The sequence below is a fragment of the Arvicola amphibius genome, chromosome 2 (genome assembly GCF_903992535.2).
Source record: "Arvicola amphibius chromosome 2, mArvAmp1.2, whole genome shotgun sequence".
Taxonomy (NCBI): Eukaryota; Metazoa; Chordata; class Mammalia; order Rodentia; family Cricetidae; genus Arvicola; species Arvicola amphibius.
The window spans coordinates 61,016,676-61,035,901 of record NC_052048.2 but is presented as its reverse complement, the minus strand read 5'-3'; the positions used below and the strand labels follow the sequence as shown (position 1 = coordinate 61,035,901).

The 19,226-nt window shown below is 49.0% G+C and overlaps 1 protein-coding gene across 2 annotated transcripts in view; it reads right to left on the bottom strand.

Moving 5' to 3' along the window:
* The window catches only part of Anxa4 (annexin A4), a 50,570-nt gene that overhangs the window by 16,224 nt on the left and 15,120 nt on the right, over positions 1–19,226 (bottom strand). For both annotated transcript variants that reach the window (XM_038318636.1, XM_038318637.1), the window contains exons 2-5: positions 11,631–11,677; positions 6,833–6,920; positions 3,325–3,419; positions 711–824 (exon numbers count right to left, since the gene is read on the bottom strand). In XM_038318636.1, the coding sequence (XP_038174564.1) occupies positions 711–824; positions 3,325–3,419; positions 6,833–6,920; positions 11,631–11,633 (300 nt within the window). In that variant the 5' untranslated portion in view covers positions 11,634–11,677. The remainder of the gene's footprint in view (positions 1–710; positions 825–3,324; positions 3,420–6,832; positions 6,921–11,630; positions 11,678–19,226) is intronic.

The following is a 19,226-nucleotide window of genomic DNA, read 5'->3' as shown; positions in this document are numbered from 1 at the left end:
TTTTTGACTTTAAGGTTTTATTTTACGTGTGTGGGTCTGTGTGCCTGTGAGTCCAGTGCCCAAAGAGGCCAGAGGAGGATGTCAGATCCCTAGAGCTGGGAGTACAGGTGGCTGTGCGCTGCCCACTATGTGTGCTGGGAAGCAAACTACAGGCCTCTGCAGAGCTGTAAGCACTGAGCCGTCTCTCCAGCTCTGCTGGCTGCGGTTCTGAAGGACGGCACATCACCGTGTGCACTAGGACACAGGGACCTCCGACTGTTACAGCCTCCTCAGCTCCTGTCACCGTGTGCACTGGGACACTGAGAGCACAGGGACCACCGACTGTCACGGCCTCCTCAGCTCCTGTCACCGTGTGCACTGGGACACTGAGAGCACAGGGACCACCGACTGTCATGGCCTCCTCAGCTCCTGTCACCGTGTGCACTGGGACACTGAGAGCACAGGGACCACCGACTGTCACGGCCTCCTCAGCTCCTGTCACCGTGTGCACTGGGACACTGAGAGCACAGGGACCACCGACTGTCACGGCCTCCTCAGCTCCTGTCACCGTGTGCACTGGGACACTGAGAGCACAGGGACCACCGACTGTCACGGCCTCCTCAGCTCCTGTCACCGTGTGCACTAGGACACAGGGACCACCAGACTGTCATGGCCTCCTCAGCTCCTGTCACCGTGTGCACTGGGACACTGAGAGCACAAGGACCACTGACCTTCATGGCTTTCCGCAGCTCCTGCACGTCGTACAGCACCGTGGGCGTCATCATCCCCAAAATCACCTCCTCAAAGTTGCTGCTCAGCTCCGACTTCAAGTCATCCATCAGGTCCTGAAGTGATAGGAAGTGCCTACTCTTAGCTGCTATTGTCAGTCATGCCAGCCGCTCTCTAGTTATGGTGCAGGGATGTCCTGGGCACTTGTCACCCTCCTGGGAGCAGGCAGCAGTGCTTTCCTAGGTCATTTGACACATCTGCACATCGACAGTCACACCAGACGGCTGTTAAAACACTTGTCAGTTTTCCTGTCTAATCTGTCCAAGACCAGATTTTATTTATTGACTTCAACCTAAACCACACAGTACAGCAAAGGAGAGTGTGGCCATTTCCCATTAAGCCAAACTTCAGGGACATTTATAAAGCATGCCGGCTTTCTCATGAAGATTTGTTTTTGTTTTGTTGTTGTTCTCATTAAGTTTTACTTTTGAATACATACCTATTTTTCCCTTTTTAAAATTTGCAATTACACTCATTCATTTGTGTGCAGAGGTGTGCAGCAGTGGAGGTCAGAGGTCAACCTAAGGGAGAAGGTTCTTTATCCTGTGGGATCGAACTCTGGTTGTTTAGCTTGGCAGCAAGCACTTTTACACACTAAGCCATCTCACTGAGCCCATGTTTTTGTTTGTTTGTGTCTATGTAAATATACATACAACATATGTGTGCACGTTTGTGTGTCTGTACCTGTGTGTAGCTGCATGTGTGTGTGTGTACATGTATACATAAGCATGCGTGTGTGTGAAAAGGCCAGTTGTCAATGTCTGGTGTCTTCCGCAATTGTTCTCTGCCTTCTTTTGGGGGAGACAAGGTCTCTCACTGACAAGGTAGGCTAGGCTGGTCGGCCAACAAACTCCGTCTCCTACCCTTTGCTGGAATTGTGTGTGTGTGTGTTTGTATAGTATATACATTATACTATATTTTTCTATCATGAATTTTTTTATGACAGATCCACAAATGTGGATTGAAAGAATGAATTAGAAGTCAGACAACCCATTAATATTGGTCACCTCAGATTTCCATAGGCTAGCTGGGTTCTGAAGTTAAGCCCAAGTGTGTATGGCCACACTGGTTAGATGCATAGCTCAACCTCACTTGACTGTCCCCGTCTGCTACTGTACGTTCAGTTCCCAGAGGAAGCAGGACAGTCGGAGACGGTCGGTGGCGGTCTAGCCTGTTCTGTACAGGAGCGCCCCGAGCCCACCTGTAGATGCTCCGGAGAGCAGCTAATCAATTCTGCCCTGCCCATCCCTCACCACCCTGCCCAGCAGTGCGGAGCCATCTGCGAGGAGTCTCAATCTTCTTGGCTGTGACATCTCCCAAGGCAGATGAATGCAGTGGACATAAAGTCACTGGGCGCTGACGTACAGGGACACTCATTGGCTGTTTTCCTCAGACTAAGGGTCTCAATAAGCGCAAGAGTTGGGAGTGCTTTTCAAAGTGATGTGGAAAGGCCGCGCTGAACTACTCTGGTGAAGTTGTTGCAAACCGAGTCGAGATTCTTCAGGGTGTGGGATGCAGACAAAATCTAAAGCGTGCGGAGTGGCCAGTGAGTTTATAAGCACCACGCATGCGCATGCAGTTACACAGGAAGCCCCACTCTGGAGTGTGAGGTCTCTCCATTGAAGGAACGATTCTGTCTACACAAGCATTTATATGGATGAGGCACGGTGCTAAATTCCAAAATCACAGTGAAGGCAAACTGGCCTTGTAAGTATTTGTAAGTCAATGATCTTGAACACGAGACCCACAGAGCTCTGCAGGTGCCTGGCACTCCACAGCACTCCTGACAGAGCACACAACCTGTGGTCCTGTGAGGACTTGGGTGGGAAGTGACCCAGCCTGGCCTTGTGAGTCAACCGCTCCTTGGAATGTGGGGAAACCTTGTTTTGAGTTTTGCAAACATAGCTTTAAAAATTCTTTTCAGATATTTTCCGTGTTTGTGTGTGTGTGTGACAGAGAGAGAGAGAGAGAGAGAGAGAGAGAGAGAGAGAGAGAGAGAGAGAGAGAGAGAGAGAGAAAGCACTCACATGTGGAGGTCACTGGCAGTTCTGTGGAGTTGGTTCTCTCCCACCACCAGGCGGATCTTAAGTATTAAACCCAGGCCCTCGAACTCCGGGGCAACCCCACTGAGCTGTCATGCTTTACCCTATTTTTAACTGACACACTGTTGTAATACTAACGGGGCTCAGGGACATTTCAATACCAGCACACGATGTGTGATGATCAAGTACAGTGACTGACACACCCGTTGTTTCAGATGTTTGTCACTTCTTTGTTCAGAGCGTTCCAGGTCCTCTCTACTCACTGTTTTGAGGCATTTGATTAACCGTTACCCAACGTCGCCCTCCTGTGCTACAGAGCCTCAGGAGTTAACCTCTCTCCCTTACAGTCTTCCTAGACTCTGGCAACTCTGAACTCCACAGACAGTCACTTCAGGAGGCTAGTTTGGGGTGAAGGTGGGGTTATGGGAGGTGAGGTAGAGGGTGGAGCGGGGGACGACTCTGCTTCCATGCTGCCTGACAAAGATCCTTCAGTATCAGGAGAAACTGGGCCTACCCTGCCGATGTTGCTCTTGTAAGCAGTCCTGATTTCCTGGCGTTGGGCAGTGTTGCGGTAGGCCAGGACTCCAATAATGGCATCTTCATCAGTACCTGGGGATGAGATGGAGGCAGTGAGGGAACATGATTTGCTGTCACGAGAGAAAATGGTTTCCCCTGTGGCCACTGGAGTTACCTCATGAAGGCTGAATGTTTGCTAAGAAAACAGAACCTGGAATCCAGAATGACGTCAGCCTATCGCCCAGCAGTTGGGAGAGGATTCGAGGCAGGAGTTCATCTTTCTCAAAGCTAGATATTATTGTGTATGGAGAATTTTCTGTGTGTTTGTTGGAAGAAACGGCTGGGTTGGGGGTGTAGAAACTGCTCTACTGAGGCAGGGCAGGGAGACGGTTTCGAGTGCCTGAGTCCACAGCCATCATTCTCCACAAGGTCGGCTATCCAGGCGGAGAGTGGAGGGAGGACTACAGAACTCTCCAACCCAACCTTCCGAGCTCTGCACGGGAAGAAGGAGCCCTTCCTGCTCTGAACCCTAATATTAGTTTAGAGTTTTTAAAAAATGCCCCACTTTCCACCAGACTCAACTTCCGTTCCAAGCCATGCGAACCTTTGCCCCCGCAACCTTTGCTGTACACACACACACACACACACACACACACTGCTTTTAACCTATACATTACTACATAGATTCAAGACTTTTCCACAGGCCCACAAAAGCTTTCTAACAGCTGGGCGGTGGTGGCGCACGCCTTTAATCCCAGCACTCGGGAGGCAGAGGCAGGCGGATCTCTGTGAGTTCGAGGCCAGCCTGGTCTATAAGAGCTAGTTCCAGGACAGGCTCTAAAAAAGCTGCAGAGAAACCCTGTCTCGAAACACCAGAAAAAGAAAAAAGAAAAAAAAAAAGCTTTCTAACAAAATTCTCATTTTCTAGCGAGGTTCATTTTCCTAGGAGACAAACTCACAGTTCATTCCTTGCCTGCTCAGAAGCTCACAATGGCTCCCTGGGGTCAGCTGGGCCACTCGGGGCTGCCAGCTCTGCAGTCCCCACTCTCTGAGCTATAAAGCTATGGACAAGGAGAGCAGGCCACCAGATTTATCAGCAAAGCTCTCTTTTGTTTGCCTGGGGCTTTCCTATGTAGCCCAGGCTGATCCTGATCCTCCTGCCTCTGCCTCCCCAGGGTGGAGATTCCGGGTGTGTAGCACACCTAGCTCAGAGTCTGCTTTGAATTGCTCTGCTCCCCCCACTTACACTCGTGCACGCTCTCTGGAACCCCTCATTACCAGTCTAGCTGTTTCCATGCCTCCTTGAGACCCCAATTTAGCCTCGTAATCCTGATACCTGTGGTTTCCTGTGCTTCTGGGCCACCCTTCCAGGGCTGTGATTTAATTGGCGGCTTTCTCAGTAACAGCCCTAGGAACCCCCACTTTAGGACTCGCTGTCTCAGAAAGCACCCCCTGGCCTGTTCCTGCTTTGCAACTTTTCATGAATTCACTGTAACTCCTCTAAGCTCAACCTCACTCCCAGAAACACATTCTCTCTTCATTATTTATTAAAATTCCACCCACCTCCCAAGGGCATCTCTGATTCCATGCCGCCAAGGTTAGCCTGAAAGGCGATCTCCTCTCCTTGAACCATGCTTTTTTTCTTCCTTCCTTCCTTCCTTCCTTCCTTCCTTCCTTCCTTCCTTCCTTTCAACACAGATTCACGTGTCCAAACTATCCAAGCATGGCTTCAAGCTTATTACGACCTTGAAATCCTGATCCTTCCCCTTTATTGGGGATCAAGTCCAGGGCTTTATGCAGATCAGGGTACTCTACTGACTGGGCCACAATCCTAGCTCCACAGAGTTCTTACCCATACTAATCCTATGTTTTTAACTTAATTTTATTTTAAATTGTGTGTGTATGTGTGCACATGAGTGCATGCACGCATGTTGTATGTGCAGGTGCCTCAGAGGCAAGAGTCGTTCCATCCCCTGGACTGGAATCACAGGTGGTTGTGAGCTGCCTGATGTGGGTGATGAGGCTGGAATGTTGGTATCCTGAAGGAAAGGGACATGCTCTTCATAGCCGAGCCGTCTCTCCAGCGCTCCTGTACGCACCCATGGATTCCTGACCACCAGGAGCAGGTTTTATGGTCCTTGTCTCCTCCAACACCTCATCAGTTCACACCGGCAGGCCCTGAAAAAGGCCTGGCTATGCCAAAAGTCCCCTGATTCTTGCTTTGGGAATTCTGAACACTTTGCTCCACACTCTGGGCTGTACTATTTTTGCAATATACAGAATTAAAATCAGACTGAAAAATGTTGGTGGGGCCCCCATATTTTCAACTTTATTTATAACAAAAGGAAATGAGTATATAAGTGCAGACAACACTCTCTCAGAGATGAGAGGCTGGGTCTCAGTGCTCAGACCGGGCCTGTGGTAAAGTCTGGTGGCCAGAGGTTGCTACCTCTGGTTTCCCAGCATCCTGCTTCTCACTGGTTCTGACAGCCTAGGAAAGTCAGCTCACCTCCCTGCACCCCTTTACCTTCCCACACCCTGCTTCTCCTAAGCAGGCCCTTGGAATTAAAGGCCAACAGTCTTTGTTGATGCCTCTGCCGCTAGGCTAATACGGTGGAGACTGACAAACACCCGTCACTCTGTTCGGTCGCTGTTGTTAGTCTAAGGAAGATGAATCTGAGATGGAAAGACTGAGAAGCAAAGTATCGTTGCCAAGAGCCTTTACCCAAATCTCGGAGAGTCTCAGTGATAACTAGGAACTGAGGCATGTCTCTTTCCACGTGTCCTGAGTACCTGGCAGTGCACCCTGTGCAATTGCTCTGCCCTCAGGAAGACAACCACAGGGCCAGGCCCGGGAAAACACCCCCTGCCTGCTCACACACAACCCCCATCTGCCTTCAGTACTGACTCAGCTGTACAGTCATGGCAGCAGCTCCAGGCAGTAATGGGAGGTGCGTGCAGGAACATTTAAAAGGTGGATTTTCATGGGAGGAAGTTAGGGCTTTGGGAGGTGTGCTCATAGATCTCTCACTCCTGGCCCCTCTTCCCTCTCTCTCTTTATTCTCTACCTGGAATATGAACTAACTCTCTTGGTGATGTGCTATCTCATCCCAGCCCCAAAGCAACGAACCAGTCAACCATGGACTTGATATCTCCAAAGCTGTGATCCAAAATAAACCTTTCCCCTTTTAAAAATGGTTGTCTTGGGTTTTTTTGTTATAATAACAGAAAACTCTCTAACACACTGTCCCATGCAAATTACCTTGAGTAGGCAATCTGTCACCATGGTTTCTGTTTGTGTGCTGTTGTTTCATAATACAGGGAATTGAACCCAAGGGCCTTGAACCCACTAGGCAAGCACTCTACCACCTGAGCTACATCTCAGCTATATCCCCAATATATTTCCCAAAAAGGTGACCTCTTCATGAATGTCAGTACCCATGGTGCCCTCCTTGCCCCGATGACACACCACACTCAGGACAGTTGACACTCGGAAAGATGCTTACCAAGTCCCTTCATGGCCTTCCTCAGGGCCTGGGCATCTTCAACCGCATTGAATCCCGAAGCAGCTTTTACAGTCCCCCCTTTGGTGGCCTGAAAGCACAGAAAATGGCATGACAGACAGTGGCCTCTCATTCAGAATCCCTGGCTTTACTCCGGGTGCCAGGGTGACAGCAGCAACCACAAAGGGTAAGACCGTCACCATGGCAGAGCTGCCACTCTCTCTGTGGAAGGCAGACACTGAGCGTCAACAAATACACATCCCATAAAGAGCGTGGTAGGAGAGGAGCCACAAAGTAAGTAGAGTTCTGATGGGGGCTGCAGGAAGGACAGACATTTAGGCTGAGAGATGGTTCATAAGGGGCACTTGGCCATCCAACAATAAAGAGGAGGGGCTACAGACAAAGTAAAAGCTATTCCAAAGGCCCTGGGGCTGTCCCTAGCTTTGAAGAAGCCAGAACTGGTGGGAAGAAGGCAGATCTAAGAGAAATCACACCACCCCCTGTGAAGCAATCTCCCAAAGAGGAAAAAAGTATGAATTCAATCAAATTCAAGTCTGTAAAGTCAAAAAAATTAGCTGTAAAGATAACACACAAGGAATTGACAAAGCAGTAATTTAACTTCTCCAATCGATAAACCGCAAGGGAGACAGGAAGAGAGAGGTGGGAGGGAGGGACAGGTCAAGAGGTTAAAGACACATCAGCCCATAGCAGTTGGCAGTGTGTCGCATGCCTGTCATCCCAGCACTGGGGAGATGGAAGTAGGAAGTCAAGAGTTCACGGCTAACCTCAGCCACATACCTGGTTCAAGGCCAGCCGAGGCTAGAGAGACCCTGTCTCAAAAACCCAAACCCCAAACGGACCAACAAGACAAATAAATCAGTCCCAGAGCAGAACCTTATCTGGGTGGAGGATCCAGGTGAGGAAGCAGGACAGTTACAAGGCAGCTGGACAGCTGCTCTCTGATGACACAGGGAGTCGTTCCTAAGATCCCCTGGTCTGATAGGTGCTGCACTTGCAGATTACATCTTAAGAGGTTCACCTTTATACAGCTGACTCAGAGGGGGAAGATAGGATATCTGGAATCAGCTTCAAAATAGCGCAGGTGGGAGGAAGCAGAGATAAGCAGGACACGAAATTGAGTGTGAGTAAGGAATTAACCGAAGGATGGGGAGCTAGTTAGCCACCAGCAGGCTTGGGGGTCACTCCCTCCTCTCACCAGCTCTGGACCCACCTCTGGTGTCCCCGTTAATGCACTGGTTTTAAGGGAGGGAAAATAGGAAATAGCTCATCTTTCAGATTGAAACCATCGAATGAAGGGGCAGCTACAGATGGGCAAAGCAGGGAGCGGGGAGGCAGGAGAGCTGGTCCAGCAAACGGCTGCTGTTTCCTCCTGGTGAAGATAGCTATCTTTAAAAATGTACATGCACATGTGTGTACGTGGAGGCCAGAAGCTGACATCAGGTGTTTCTTCTGCTACTTCATCTTGTTTTTTTCATTTAAAATTTTATTTATGTGCATTTTGAGTGTGAATGCCCATGAAGTCCCAAATACGGCATCAGGTCCTCTGGAGCTGGAGTTAGAAGCGGATGTGAGCCACCAGATGTGGGGGTTAGGAACTGGTAGGAACTGGATTCGGGACCCTCTAAGACTGACAAGAGCTCCTAACTGCTGAATCATCTACCTGGTGCCTTTTCTCACAGAGTCCACTGATTGACTGGCCAGCAAGCCCCAGGGATCAGTCTGTCTCCACCTCAGCTTGGATTACATTGCTGCACCAGCTTCTTACCTTGGTTCTGGGGATTGAATTTAGGCCCTCAAGCTTGTGTGGCAAGCACTTTACCAACTGAGCCATCTCCGCACCCCAAGATATGTGTGTGTGTGTGTGTGTGTGTGTGTATGATGTAATTTTACACACACACACACACACACACACACACACACACACACACATCTTTCTTCCTTTTTTTTTCTTTTTTGAGACAGACAGTCTCTAGCCCAGGCTGCCTGGCCTTGAAATGAGGATGACCTTGAATTTCCACTTCCCTGTCTCCAGCTCCTGGGTGCTGGGATACCAGACGTGAGACAACAGGCCTGGTTTAAGTGGTTCTGTGGAGGACCAGGAGCTCAAGGCCATCCTTGATGACACAGAGAGTCTGAGATTAGCCCAGACCTAGCTCAGGCTGCTGTGATGTTAGAGACTGGTTGGCAGTAAGGGCTGAGGCTGCAGGTGAGATGTGATGCCGGACAGGGTGAAGTTAAAAAGACAGAATCACGCTGTCAGGCTTCATGCATGTTCTAGGCAAAGACACCAGACGTGCTGACAGATTAAAGTGGAGGTGAAGGCAGGAAAAAAAAATCAAGGATGGCTTCAGGTTTTGGAGGAGTATCGTGAACATGGTGTCATCCATCCAAAGGAGACACTGAGGGAGGATGGCCATACCTGATACAATGGTGTGGAGTTCAGAAGTTCTACCCTCAAAATGTTTTCTATTAGGCATCCATGCTAAGCACACATGAGCAGTTGTCCACAGGAAAGACTAGAGGTTAACCTAAAGTACACATTCCTCCACAATATTCCCTTGTCGGGTATTTTGGCATTTAATAGGTTATTAATAAACAGCAGAAGTACAGACACAGGAGCCTGACAGGCCTGGCCAGAGGCTTGTCTCCAACCCTTGGCAGCTGTGTGCCCCAGAGGGGTTTCATGTTTCCCACGTATATATTGAAAACAATTCAATCAACTCAGGGTGTTGCTGGGATAATGAAATGGGATGAAAATGGCAAAGCACTCAGCATGGAAGCCAAGAAAAGTGAAAATAAAAGCTTAGAGCATCACCACCACCACCACCACCACCACCACCATCATCATCACTATCATCTAAACACAACTCAGGCACATGCCCAATTTACATATTATAGTGAGATTCTTGTTCTCTCTATTAATTGATACAAGCCAATGGGATGATGACCAAGATCCCACAAAAGTCCTCAGCTGCCACAGGCATAGACCTTCTCTACTCAGATGCCAGGCAATGAGCACTTAGTCATTGACTGCTGCCTACCCAACAGAGGACAGCAGACCATGACATCAACAACAGAGGACAGCAGACCATGACATCAACAACAGAGGACAGCAGAGCCATGACATCAACTTCTAGCACTGTCACCTGTTCAGTTGCTACAGTCCTGACCCTCAGGACCTCAGAGCATGACCTTAGCTGGAAGAGGCCTCACTGCAAATGTGGGGCGTTAGGAAGAGGGGCTAGTGCAGGGTGGGCCCCCGACCTACGGGGCTGGTGTCCTCACAGGAAGGCAGAGATCACAGGGTGAGTGCCATTGAAAGCAGAACTGGATTTATGCAGCTGTGCAGCACTTGAAGAATTCTAAGACCACGAAATTGGGAAGGGCCAAGGAGGAGTCTCCAAACCCTAAGGTTCAGAGATAATGAGCCAGGTTGACACCTGGGGTTTAGAATCTGGGCCTCCAGACCAATGAAGCAAAAACATTTCTCATATATATATATATATATATATATATATATATATATATTCACTGGGGTTGTGGCACTTGATACAGCAACCCTGGAAACATGATATATGCACCTGGCTTCTTTACCTTTTATTAGTAATTTTCTGTGAAAATTCTAAATTGGCTTAATTTAGTCTGTGAGCTCATCATGAGACTCTGTGTGTGTGTGTGTGTACAATGTGTGTGCACCTATGTATGCATGTACTGAAGACTCAACCCAGGGCCTCACATTTGGCAGCTCACACCCTCAACTTCCTGCGTTAATGTTTCCTGAGGTCTTTGGAATTCTGGTAATGAAGGTTTTAGGATGGTTCTCAAACACCTAGTTCAAGTTTAACCTGCACTGCTGACGACACTGTTGTGAGATAAGATTTAATGTCTAACAAGAGGAATCGATAGAGAGATTGGCAAGGGTGGTTTCCTTTACGTGGTACCATCATGAGCAACTCTCTTATTCTAGGGGCAAGGCCAGTAGGTTTTTTTCCATTGTCATTCTTATGAGTGTCTGTATTGATTAAATTCCAGGTCACAGCGCACAATAATCTTTTTGAGGAAGATGGAGAGGGGTGGTGTCCATCTACACCAGGAAAGCTCGCTGAGGAGGCAAAGGACACATCACTGTCCTGGCTAGTTTTGTGGACACAGGCCAGAGTCATCAGAAAGGAGGAACCCTCAGTTGAGAAAATGCCTCTATAAGACCTGTCTGGAAGGCATTTTCTTAATTAGTGATTGTTGGGGGAGGTCCCAGCCCGTTACGGGTGGTGCCACTCCTGGGCTGGTGGCCCTGGGTTCTATAAGAAAACACGAGGAGCCATGATGAGCAAGCCAGTAAGCAGCACCCCTCCGTGACCTCTGCATCAGCTCCTGCCTCCAGGTTTCTGCCCTGCTTGAGTTCCTGCCCTCACTGCTTTTGATAATGAACTGTTATATGGAACTGTGAGCGAAATCAACCCTTCCCTCATCAAGTTGCTTTGGGCATGGGGTTTCATCACAGCAATGGTGACCATGACTAAGACAATGACACAGGAAAGAATGACAAGGGAACACTAGAAATAGGGGCCGTGCTACACGGGAGGCACTGTTGTGAACACACCCATGGGAAGATGTGAGATGAGAGGGTGGGACGAAAGATACTGCTGAGCACTGGAGAAACGTGGTGCCTCTGAGTTTCCCGCCCTCTGCTGAACAAACAGGGCTTGGTTTAAGCCACAGGCCCCTAAGTACACATCCTGTGCCTGCCGGTGGCTGGTACCAGGCGGGGCGAGGCACTTACCATGGCTGTAGGTCACGTTGAGAGTTCAGTCACCTCGGCAGAAGCTCCTGTAAGCAAAGCAGAAGAGAAATTACTGAGACCGGGGATGTGGCCTTGCTCATTAGTTAGGGTACTATGTTTGCATGAAGCCAAGCCAAGAGGAAATGATACATAATTCAATGAAGGTCACCCGTGGAGGAGCCAGAGCTCTTGGACCAGGCTAATCATTAAAGAGAAGACTGAGCAGTTTAGTTTATTGTGCCAACGGCAGCTTCCTAATTGCTCCTGTTTGGAGGTGCTACGCCTGTGCTGTGTTGGGGTGAAGTGCTGTAACTGATTCTCAGGACATACAGAGATTATGAATTATACACTGCAGGTCAGAACAGGGCGCGAAGGAACAAGCTCTCCGAACCAGAAACTATAGAGCCCAGGACCAGCCAATATGTGTCCACGTGTGTATGAATGTGTGTGCATGCATCTGTATCCTGTGTGTTCAGATGTGTGTGTACCTCATCATACCTGCATCTTTGTGCATGCATGTGTCTGCATACATGAGTGTAAATGTCCGCGTGTCTTGACAGTCCACCTGGCACTGACTCTGTCCATTTCACGGATGCTATTTTTTCCTTAGCCATCTCAGGTCTAGAACTTTCCCTCATTGATCCCTCACGTCTTCACACTCAGTTTCCAGGGCCCCTGCTCCACCAGGAAAGCTTGTGTGCAAAACTTTCCCTGTGTGCTCCTGCTCTCTCATGGGGTTCCCTTGTGAGGATCAGGCCTACTGCCTCCAGTTCCCACATCTAAGTCGTGTGGACATGGCACCTCAACACTCCAAGAGTCACCCTGGAACCAATGATGAGGACATTTGAGAGCTTGTGAAATCGCAGAATCAGCTGAGTGGAATATGCTTGTAATCACAGAAATGAGGCTGAGGCAGGAAAATTGTGAGTTCAAGGTCAGCCTAATCTACAAAATGATACTCTATCTCAAAAAACACACAACATGGTTGGAAACAAAGCTCAATTGGTAGAACGCTCACCTAGCATGCAGGAGCCTCTGGGCCAGAGCCCAGCATGGAATCTACCCTTGGAATAGGAAGCTGAATGCCAGCCACATTCAAGCAACATTTGTTCTACCCACCTTCTGATAAGACAGATGAGAACTGTAACCAATCAGGTTGTTCTACCCACCTTCTGATAAGGCAGATGAGAATTTAGCCAATTGGGCTGTCTCTTACATCTCGTTTCCCTTTTCTGTACATAACTCTCTTTCCTTCTGGTTTTAATTAAAACCCGGTGCCACAGAATGGGCATTCTGACCATCTGATCTGGGCTGTGGCCTGGGTCCAGGATCATAAAGACATTAAGATCTGCAGAGCTGGGTTCATTGCTGTTTTGTCTTTAAATGGAGGCTATTATAATCAGGGTACGAGGAAGGAGCAGACCTGATAGGGTAGCCTAGAAGCACTGAGGAAATGCTATCTAAGCTGAAAGAAGAGCTCAGGCTGGCCTTAACTCCATATAGTCAAAAATGACCTTGAATTTACGCTCCTGGCTCCACTTCCTGGGTGCTGGGATTAAGGACTACAGTGCCAAACCCTATTCATCTGGTACTGAGGACTGAACCCACGGCTTAGCGCATGCTGGGAAGGCATCCTGCCCACGGAGCTACAGCCCCAGCTCAGCTGAATGAAGCGCTACTGAAGGGCAGACGCAGCCTCACCAAGTTCCAACAGAGGTCTCCACCAGGCGGAGGGAATGGTTGTACAAAGACCTTGAGGCAGAAACGAGCTGGTGTGGCCAATGAGTCTATGGATCATGATAAGATGCCCATAAAAGGGAGGGGAACAAGAAACTCCCTGTCCCACTCCCGTCCCTTCCCCTGCCTCTGTGTCTGCTTCTGAGAGCCGTCTTTTATAAAAGCACGGGTGATTCATTCGGCACACTCTTTGCCTGAGTTCTGCACGCTGCTCCAGCCGTCAAAGGCAAGGGAGCTACGGGATCCCTCGGTTTATTGTCGAGAAGCACTTCCTGGGTTTGAGTGGCACCTGAGTGGGCAGTGTGGTGGGACAGAGCCTTTAGCCCCTAATAGTATTGGAACTGCATTAAGGTGCAGGGTACCCACTTGGAGCCGAGAAAGAACTGAAGAATTGCTTGGTGTGGGAACCCACCACCCCCATATCGAGTGCCTGGCACTCTGCTGACAGGCTGAGCCCCTCTAACTGAAGGAGAACGAAAGGCCTCAGAAACATTCTGAGAGCCCAGGTCTCTCTGGTCTCTTACCTATTTGACTTTTCCAAAATTGGTCATGGACACCAGGCTTCTAGAGTTCCTCCCCCTCTCCCTTAAGTAAGCCACAGGGCCCAGAATGTTGAATGAAGCTTTTCCCGTATTTCTGTGTAGGAGCTGGCCATAAGGAAGTTCTCTAATCTGTCTTGTTTGACAGTAAATCCTGGGACTCTCATTGTAGGTGGCTCTTGCACAACGCTCAGAAAGGAATGCACAGTCCAAGGAGAATCTGCACAGAGGTCTTGCCACCTCCCCCTCAGGAACCACCATTGGATCAAGCCTTCTGCCCGGTAGTATTTCTATACATCCACCCAATTTCCCCAGGCCTGGTGTGGTGGCACACACCTTCAAATGCTAACACTGGGGAGGCAGAGGCGGGCAGATCTCAAGGAGTTTGAGACCAGTCTGGTCTACACAGTGAGTTCCAGGACAGCCAGGACTACACAGTGGGGCCCTGCTTTTAAGAAACAAAGCCAACCAACCAAAAGAACCTCAGAATTTTCCTTGGGTTTTCAGGGTCTTCATTTATGAAGACTTGAGTCTCAAATAAAACACTGATTAAATAAATGTGTTAAGCTTTCTATGTGTTTTAACATAGGACTGTTGGCCATATCGCTGTTTGTATTATATGGCACCAGATGTTAAGAGTCAAGGCCAGTCTGGTTTACATGAAATCCTGGATCAAAAAAATCAAAAGCAAGACCTCTGGGGAGATTGTATTACAAGGATGAGGCCCAAGCCCAGTCCCCAGAGCCTATGCATGAAGAGGCACTCTCTTGTGAGCCCAGTACTAGGGTGGCAGAGACAGGCAGATACCTAGGCTCACTGGTTGACAAAAGAAAAGAAAAGAAAAGAAAAGAAAAGAAAAGAAAAGAAAGGGTGGGCAGTATCAGAGGAACAACCCAAGAATTTGTCTTCTGGTCTCCACATGAACACAAATAGGGGTGGGGAGGGGTACTGAATTAAAGAATTAGACTTGGAAGCAGCGTTGGCTGCAAACCTCAAAGCCACCACTGGGGGAATGTTATGCTGGGCTGGGATGAAGCAAACTCTGGTCTACAGACTTCACATGGAGGAGGAGGGCGGGGCCAAGGAACTGCTGACCTCAGGGAGAGCAGTTTCATCCTGTCAGTGGGCACTATCAACTTCCTGAACCCTCACGGAAATGGGCATTAGGGGTAACGGTCTTGGGGCAGTGTCTTTGGTTTTGAAAGATTCAGAGGAGAAGCACACATTTGTGGTGATTGGAGCCCCACAGTCGCTGTGGAACTATCAAGCAGATGTCCATGATCAGACAAGCACATTTTCCTGAGGGAATGCCAGTCGGGGGACTACAGAGAAGCCACTGCCATGGAACCGCAGTGAGGCCTGATTACACGGAGAGAGATGGGCAGTCCCTCTCTCCGTGTAAATGTTGGTAGGACACAATAACCAGAGCAGCTGCTAGGTGGGTATGCAAGCGCATGGGCCCAGCTTCGTGATAACTGGGACAGTCACCCTCCACATATGCCTAGCACCAAGTCGAGCCCCTGCTTGGAGGAGGGCATGCATGTCTCTTTTTTAAAACTCAGGTCTCTAGCCTAGGTTGTCCTTATACCCTTATACTCTATATGTAGTTTGGGGTGGCTCTGAACTCCTGATCTGCCTGCCTCCTTCTCTGACATGCTGGGATTATAGGCAGGCACCTCCACGATTGGTTATGAGTGTTGGGTACTAAACCCAGAGCTTTGCAGCTGCTGGCCAAACACTCTACCAGCTGAACTGCATTCCCAAGCTGGAAGAACATTCTAAATGGTTATTTAAAAATAAGATGAGCACACTCATGTTCACGAAAAGAACACACTCCCAGAAGGCAGCTTCTGACCTCCACACTCACTCTGTCACACATGTGTGCCCAAACACATACACATCATATGGGCAAAACAAACAAATAAATATGTAGTTAAAAGATTAAAAATGTGAATGAAACAAATATGAATGAAGGTAAAACCAAAAGTCATGAGCAGAGCTCCTGCCACTGCCCTGTGCCGTCCCTCCCCCACGTCCCACCCCCCAGGCATCCAGATGTGCGTCCCTCCCAAAGGGTGAGTCCAGGAGTTCAACCCAGCTGCTGTTGCTACCACTTAAGTGAGGAGCAGATGGCAAATGAGGGGGCAGGAAAGAAGGAACCTCCCAAAAAGGGGGGAGTTTAGACTAGGAATTTTTCAACTGCTTCCTACTCCATAAGAAGTGGGGAAACGCCAGAGCCATGCCTTTGGGCAATCTTGAGAGTCACCGCTCAGGGAGCCAGGAACAGTTTGCTCAGAAAGCCAAGAGCAGAGTCTCAGGCAGACAGCGTATGTGGAGCTGGGGACAGCATACACGTTGGTCTGTCGACTCAAGGCAACTCGCCCCTCCTCACCAGTGCACATGTGTCTGCGCAGATGATAGAACGGGGAAAGTGGTGCCTCTGATTCTTTCTCAGCTGTGGATAATGTGAAGTTAGTCTACCAACCTGCGTTCAAACAGTGCCAGGCTCTGAGCAACAGACTCTTGGCAAGGGGGAAGAAGAAGAGCAGAAAGTAAGGTTTAGAGTTTAATATCGACTGCCAATTTATCAGGACTTAGAGCCACCCAGGAAACAAACCTCTGGACATGACTGTGAGGGGGTTATGAGCTGGATTAAATGAGAGGGGAGGATGCACCCTAATTGTGGGCAGCGCCATCTGGTAGGCTGGGCTCCTGGGTTGAATAAACAGGAGAAAGTGAGCTAAGCACCGGTGCCCCCCCCCCCTGCTTTCTGACTATGGATCCCGAGTGACCCGCTGACTTTCTCTCCATGACTGACTGCCCTCAAGTTCTGAGCCGGAATTGTCACATCTCTTCCTAGCTGCACAAGATAATGCCATCTTCCCATCCCAGAGGGTCGGAAGGTTTGCTACAATGTCTCCTTGCCTAGTGATTCCCTGGATACCTTAGACCTTTCTTTCTGAGGGTCTGCCTAGAATTCCCTAAGCTGAACTAACGAACTATAGGACCATGTTTTCAATGGGCCAGAATTATGTTGCGGTTTTAAGTTGTGCTCTCACAAAAAGGGTACAATAATGAGCAGCCAGGCCTCAGCTCCTACTCCGGAAAAATGCAAACACATTTCTGCGGCAGTCAAATGACCTCAAAAGCCCCAGGACTGTTCCAGGTGAGAAGCGACAACTGGAGGGAACACATCTTTTTAGAATTGTCTGGAACGCCTAAGGGACATACAGAGCCGTGTGTGGAGTGTGCCACCTCCTAACCATGTCCGGATGTCACAGGTATAAGGGGTTTGGGAGAGGAAAGCTATGAAGCAATAGTATAGCCAGATGTGAGCCCAGCACTCAGGAGGCTGAGGCAGGAGGATGTCTGAGGCTAGACTGGGCTACATATTGAGACGGTGTCTTAAAGAGAAAAGAACCTGTTTCAGAGCAACTGAGAGAAAGCTGGGAATCAAAGTTGAGACCTGCGTCACTGAAGGGCAGACAGCCACAGAAACACGTCAGGACTGGGTTTCAGAACACACCTCTCATTTCTCAGGTTGACATCCGGAAGAGCCAATGCACAACTCCACCAGCGGCCATACTGTGTCCCTGTCAGTGCACAGCGCCACTGCCCTGAGCTGAAGGCTCACTCAGGTACCACACTTCTCATGTCTGTTCTGCCCATATGTGGAGCGAGAGCCTGCTGTTGGGCTATTTTGGTGAGTTCAAAGCCAGCCTGGTCTACACGGTGAGCCTCTGCCCAAAAAAGCAAAACGACAACAAAACCTCACAGCCTGGGATCCCTCCTCCTAGAAAACAGGCAAACTAGATGCCCTCTTGCCCTGAACACTAGGCAGTAAAATCAACTAACATCAAAATGCAGATATGCAAAGTTATTCCAGCAAGAACAGCCAGTCTGAGCAGGCCAGCTGGAAGGGTTTGCAAATCTGAAGAGAGACTGCCTGTCAACACACAAGCTTCCCTCACAGTTCGCAGAGATTCTCTGTGACAGAGACTTCCTGTCCCAAGGAAAGGTGGATCCAGACACTGACCCACACCCCAGGACAGGCGACCTGAGCCTTCATCAGAAATGGACTTGTCTGCACCACGTTCTAACTCTGGAACATTCTCGCTTCCCTGGGGAAGTCACATGTGAGTGACTCACCCACTCACTTCGCTGGAACACGGTTTCATTTTACAGCCCACAAGGACAGATTTAACTTCTGGTCTCCAGGGCCAGTGAAGGGTGGTGAGCGGGCACCACCCAAGCAGGAGGTCTTTCAAGACTGCCAGCAACGTGGAAGAGCAGCAGCGACTCTCTACTCTCTTTCTTGGAACTTAAATCCTTCATAAGACAACTGTCGTTGGAGTGATGGGTTTTGAGACAGGAACATGAGTATTTCCAAACCTTTACTCAAAGACAGGATACGTATGTTATGTCAATGTGAATTTAGAAACAAACCTACATTGAGAAAAATCTACAGGAGGTTCCAGGCTGAGCTCCAGCATCGGATGCCCACAGACTCAAATGGAGTCCCTGGTGCTAATGTCACTCACGCAGACTGAAAGCTTAACAAACAGGAAGACGGATGAGGACACAGCTCAGTGGGCAAAGAGTTTACCATGCAAAGCTGAAGACAGGAGTTTAGACCCTCGGGATCCATGCACAAGTCCTGCAGGCAAGGCAGTCTGTCTGTGATCCTAGCTCTCTGGAGGGAGGGAGAGGGAGGAGGAGGGAGGAAGAGAGAGAGTTCCTCAATGAGTAAAGTGCAGCGCAATGGAGAAAGACACTTCAGGTCTCTGCACACAATGTTTTGTCTAAATCTGTACACTTACAGCAGCATGGGAAACAACAGCAGTTTCTCTCCAAGACACAGATGTCGCATATGGTTTAACTAACCTTAGCTAACAGATTGAGAAGCAATTACTTTATATATGATTTAAAACATACAAAGCTTGAACTCCAGTCCAATATCTTCTTTATCTAAACAGCAGAGGGAGGAGCTGGGAACATTGATCGCACGGCTTCTCCACTCCTGGAACTAATGCTCCTGACTGCCTGGGGATCTTCATCGTCCTCTTCATTTTCTAAGACAAAAACTGAGGCTTAGCAGCGCTGTGTAACCGGCCTGAGGTCAACAGTCAGCTCATGACCAGGCTAGGATAAGACCTCACTTCATCCTGTTTGGTTTGAGTTGTTCCTTGGGTTTTTGTTTTCTTGTTGTTGTTTGTTTGTAAGGAGTGGGAGGAGGGGTCTCATTTTGTAGTTTACACTAGCACAGAATCCGCTACATAATCCAGACTGACCTGAAACTCTCCATAATCCTGCTTCAGCC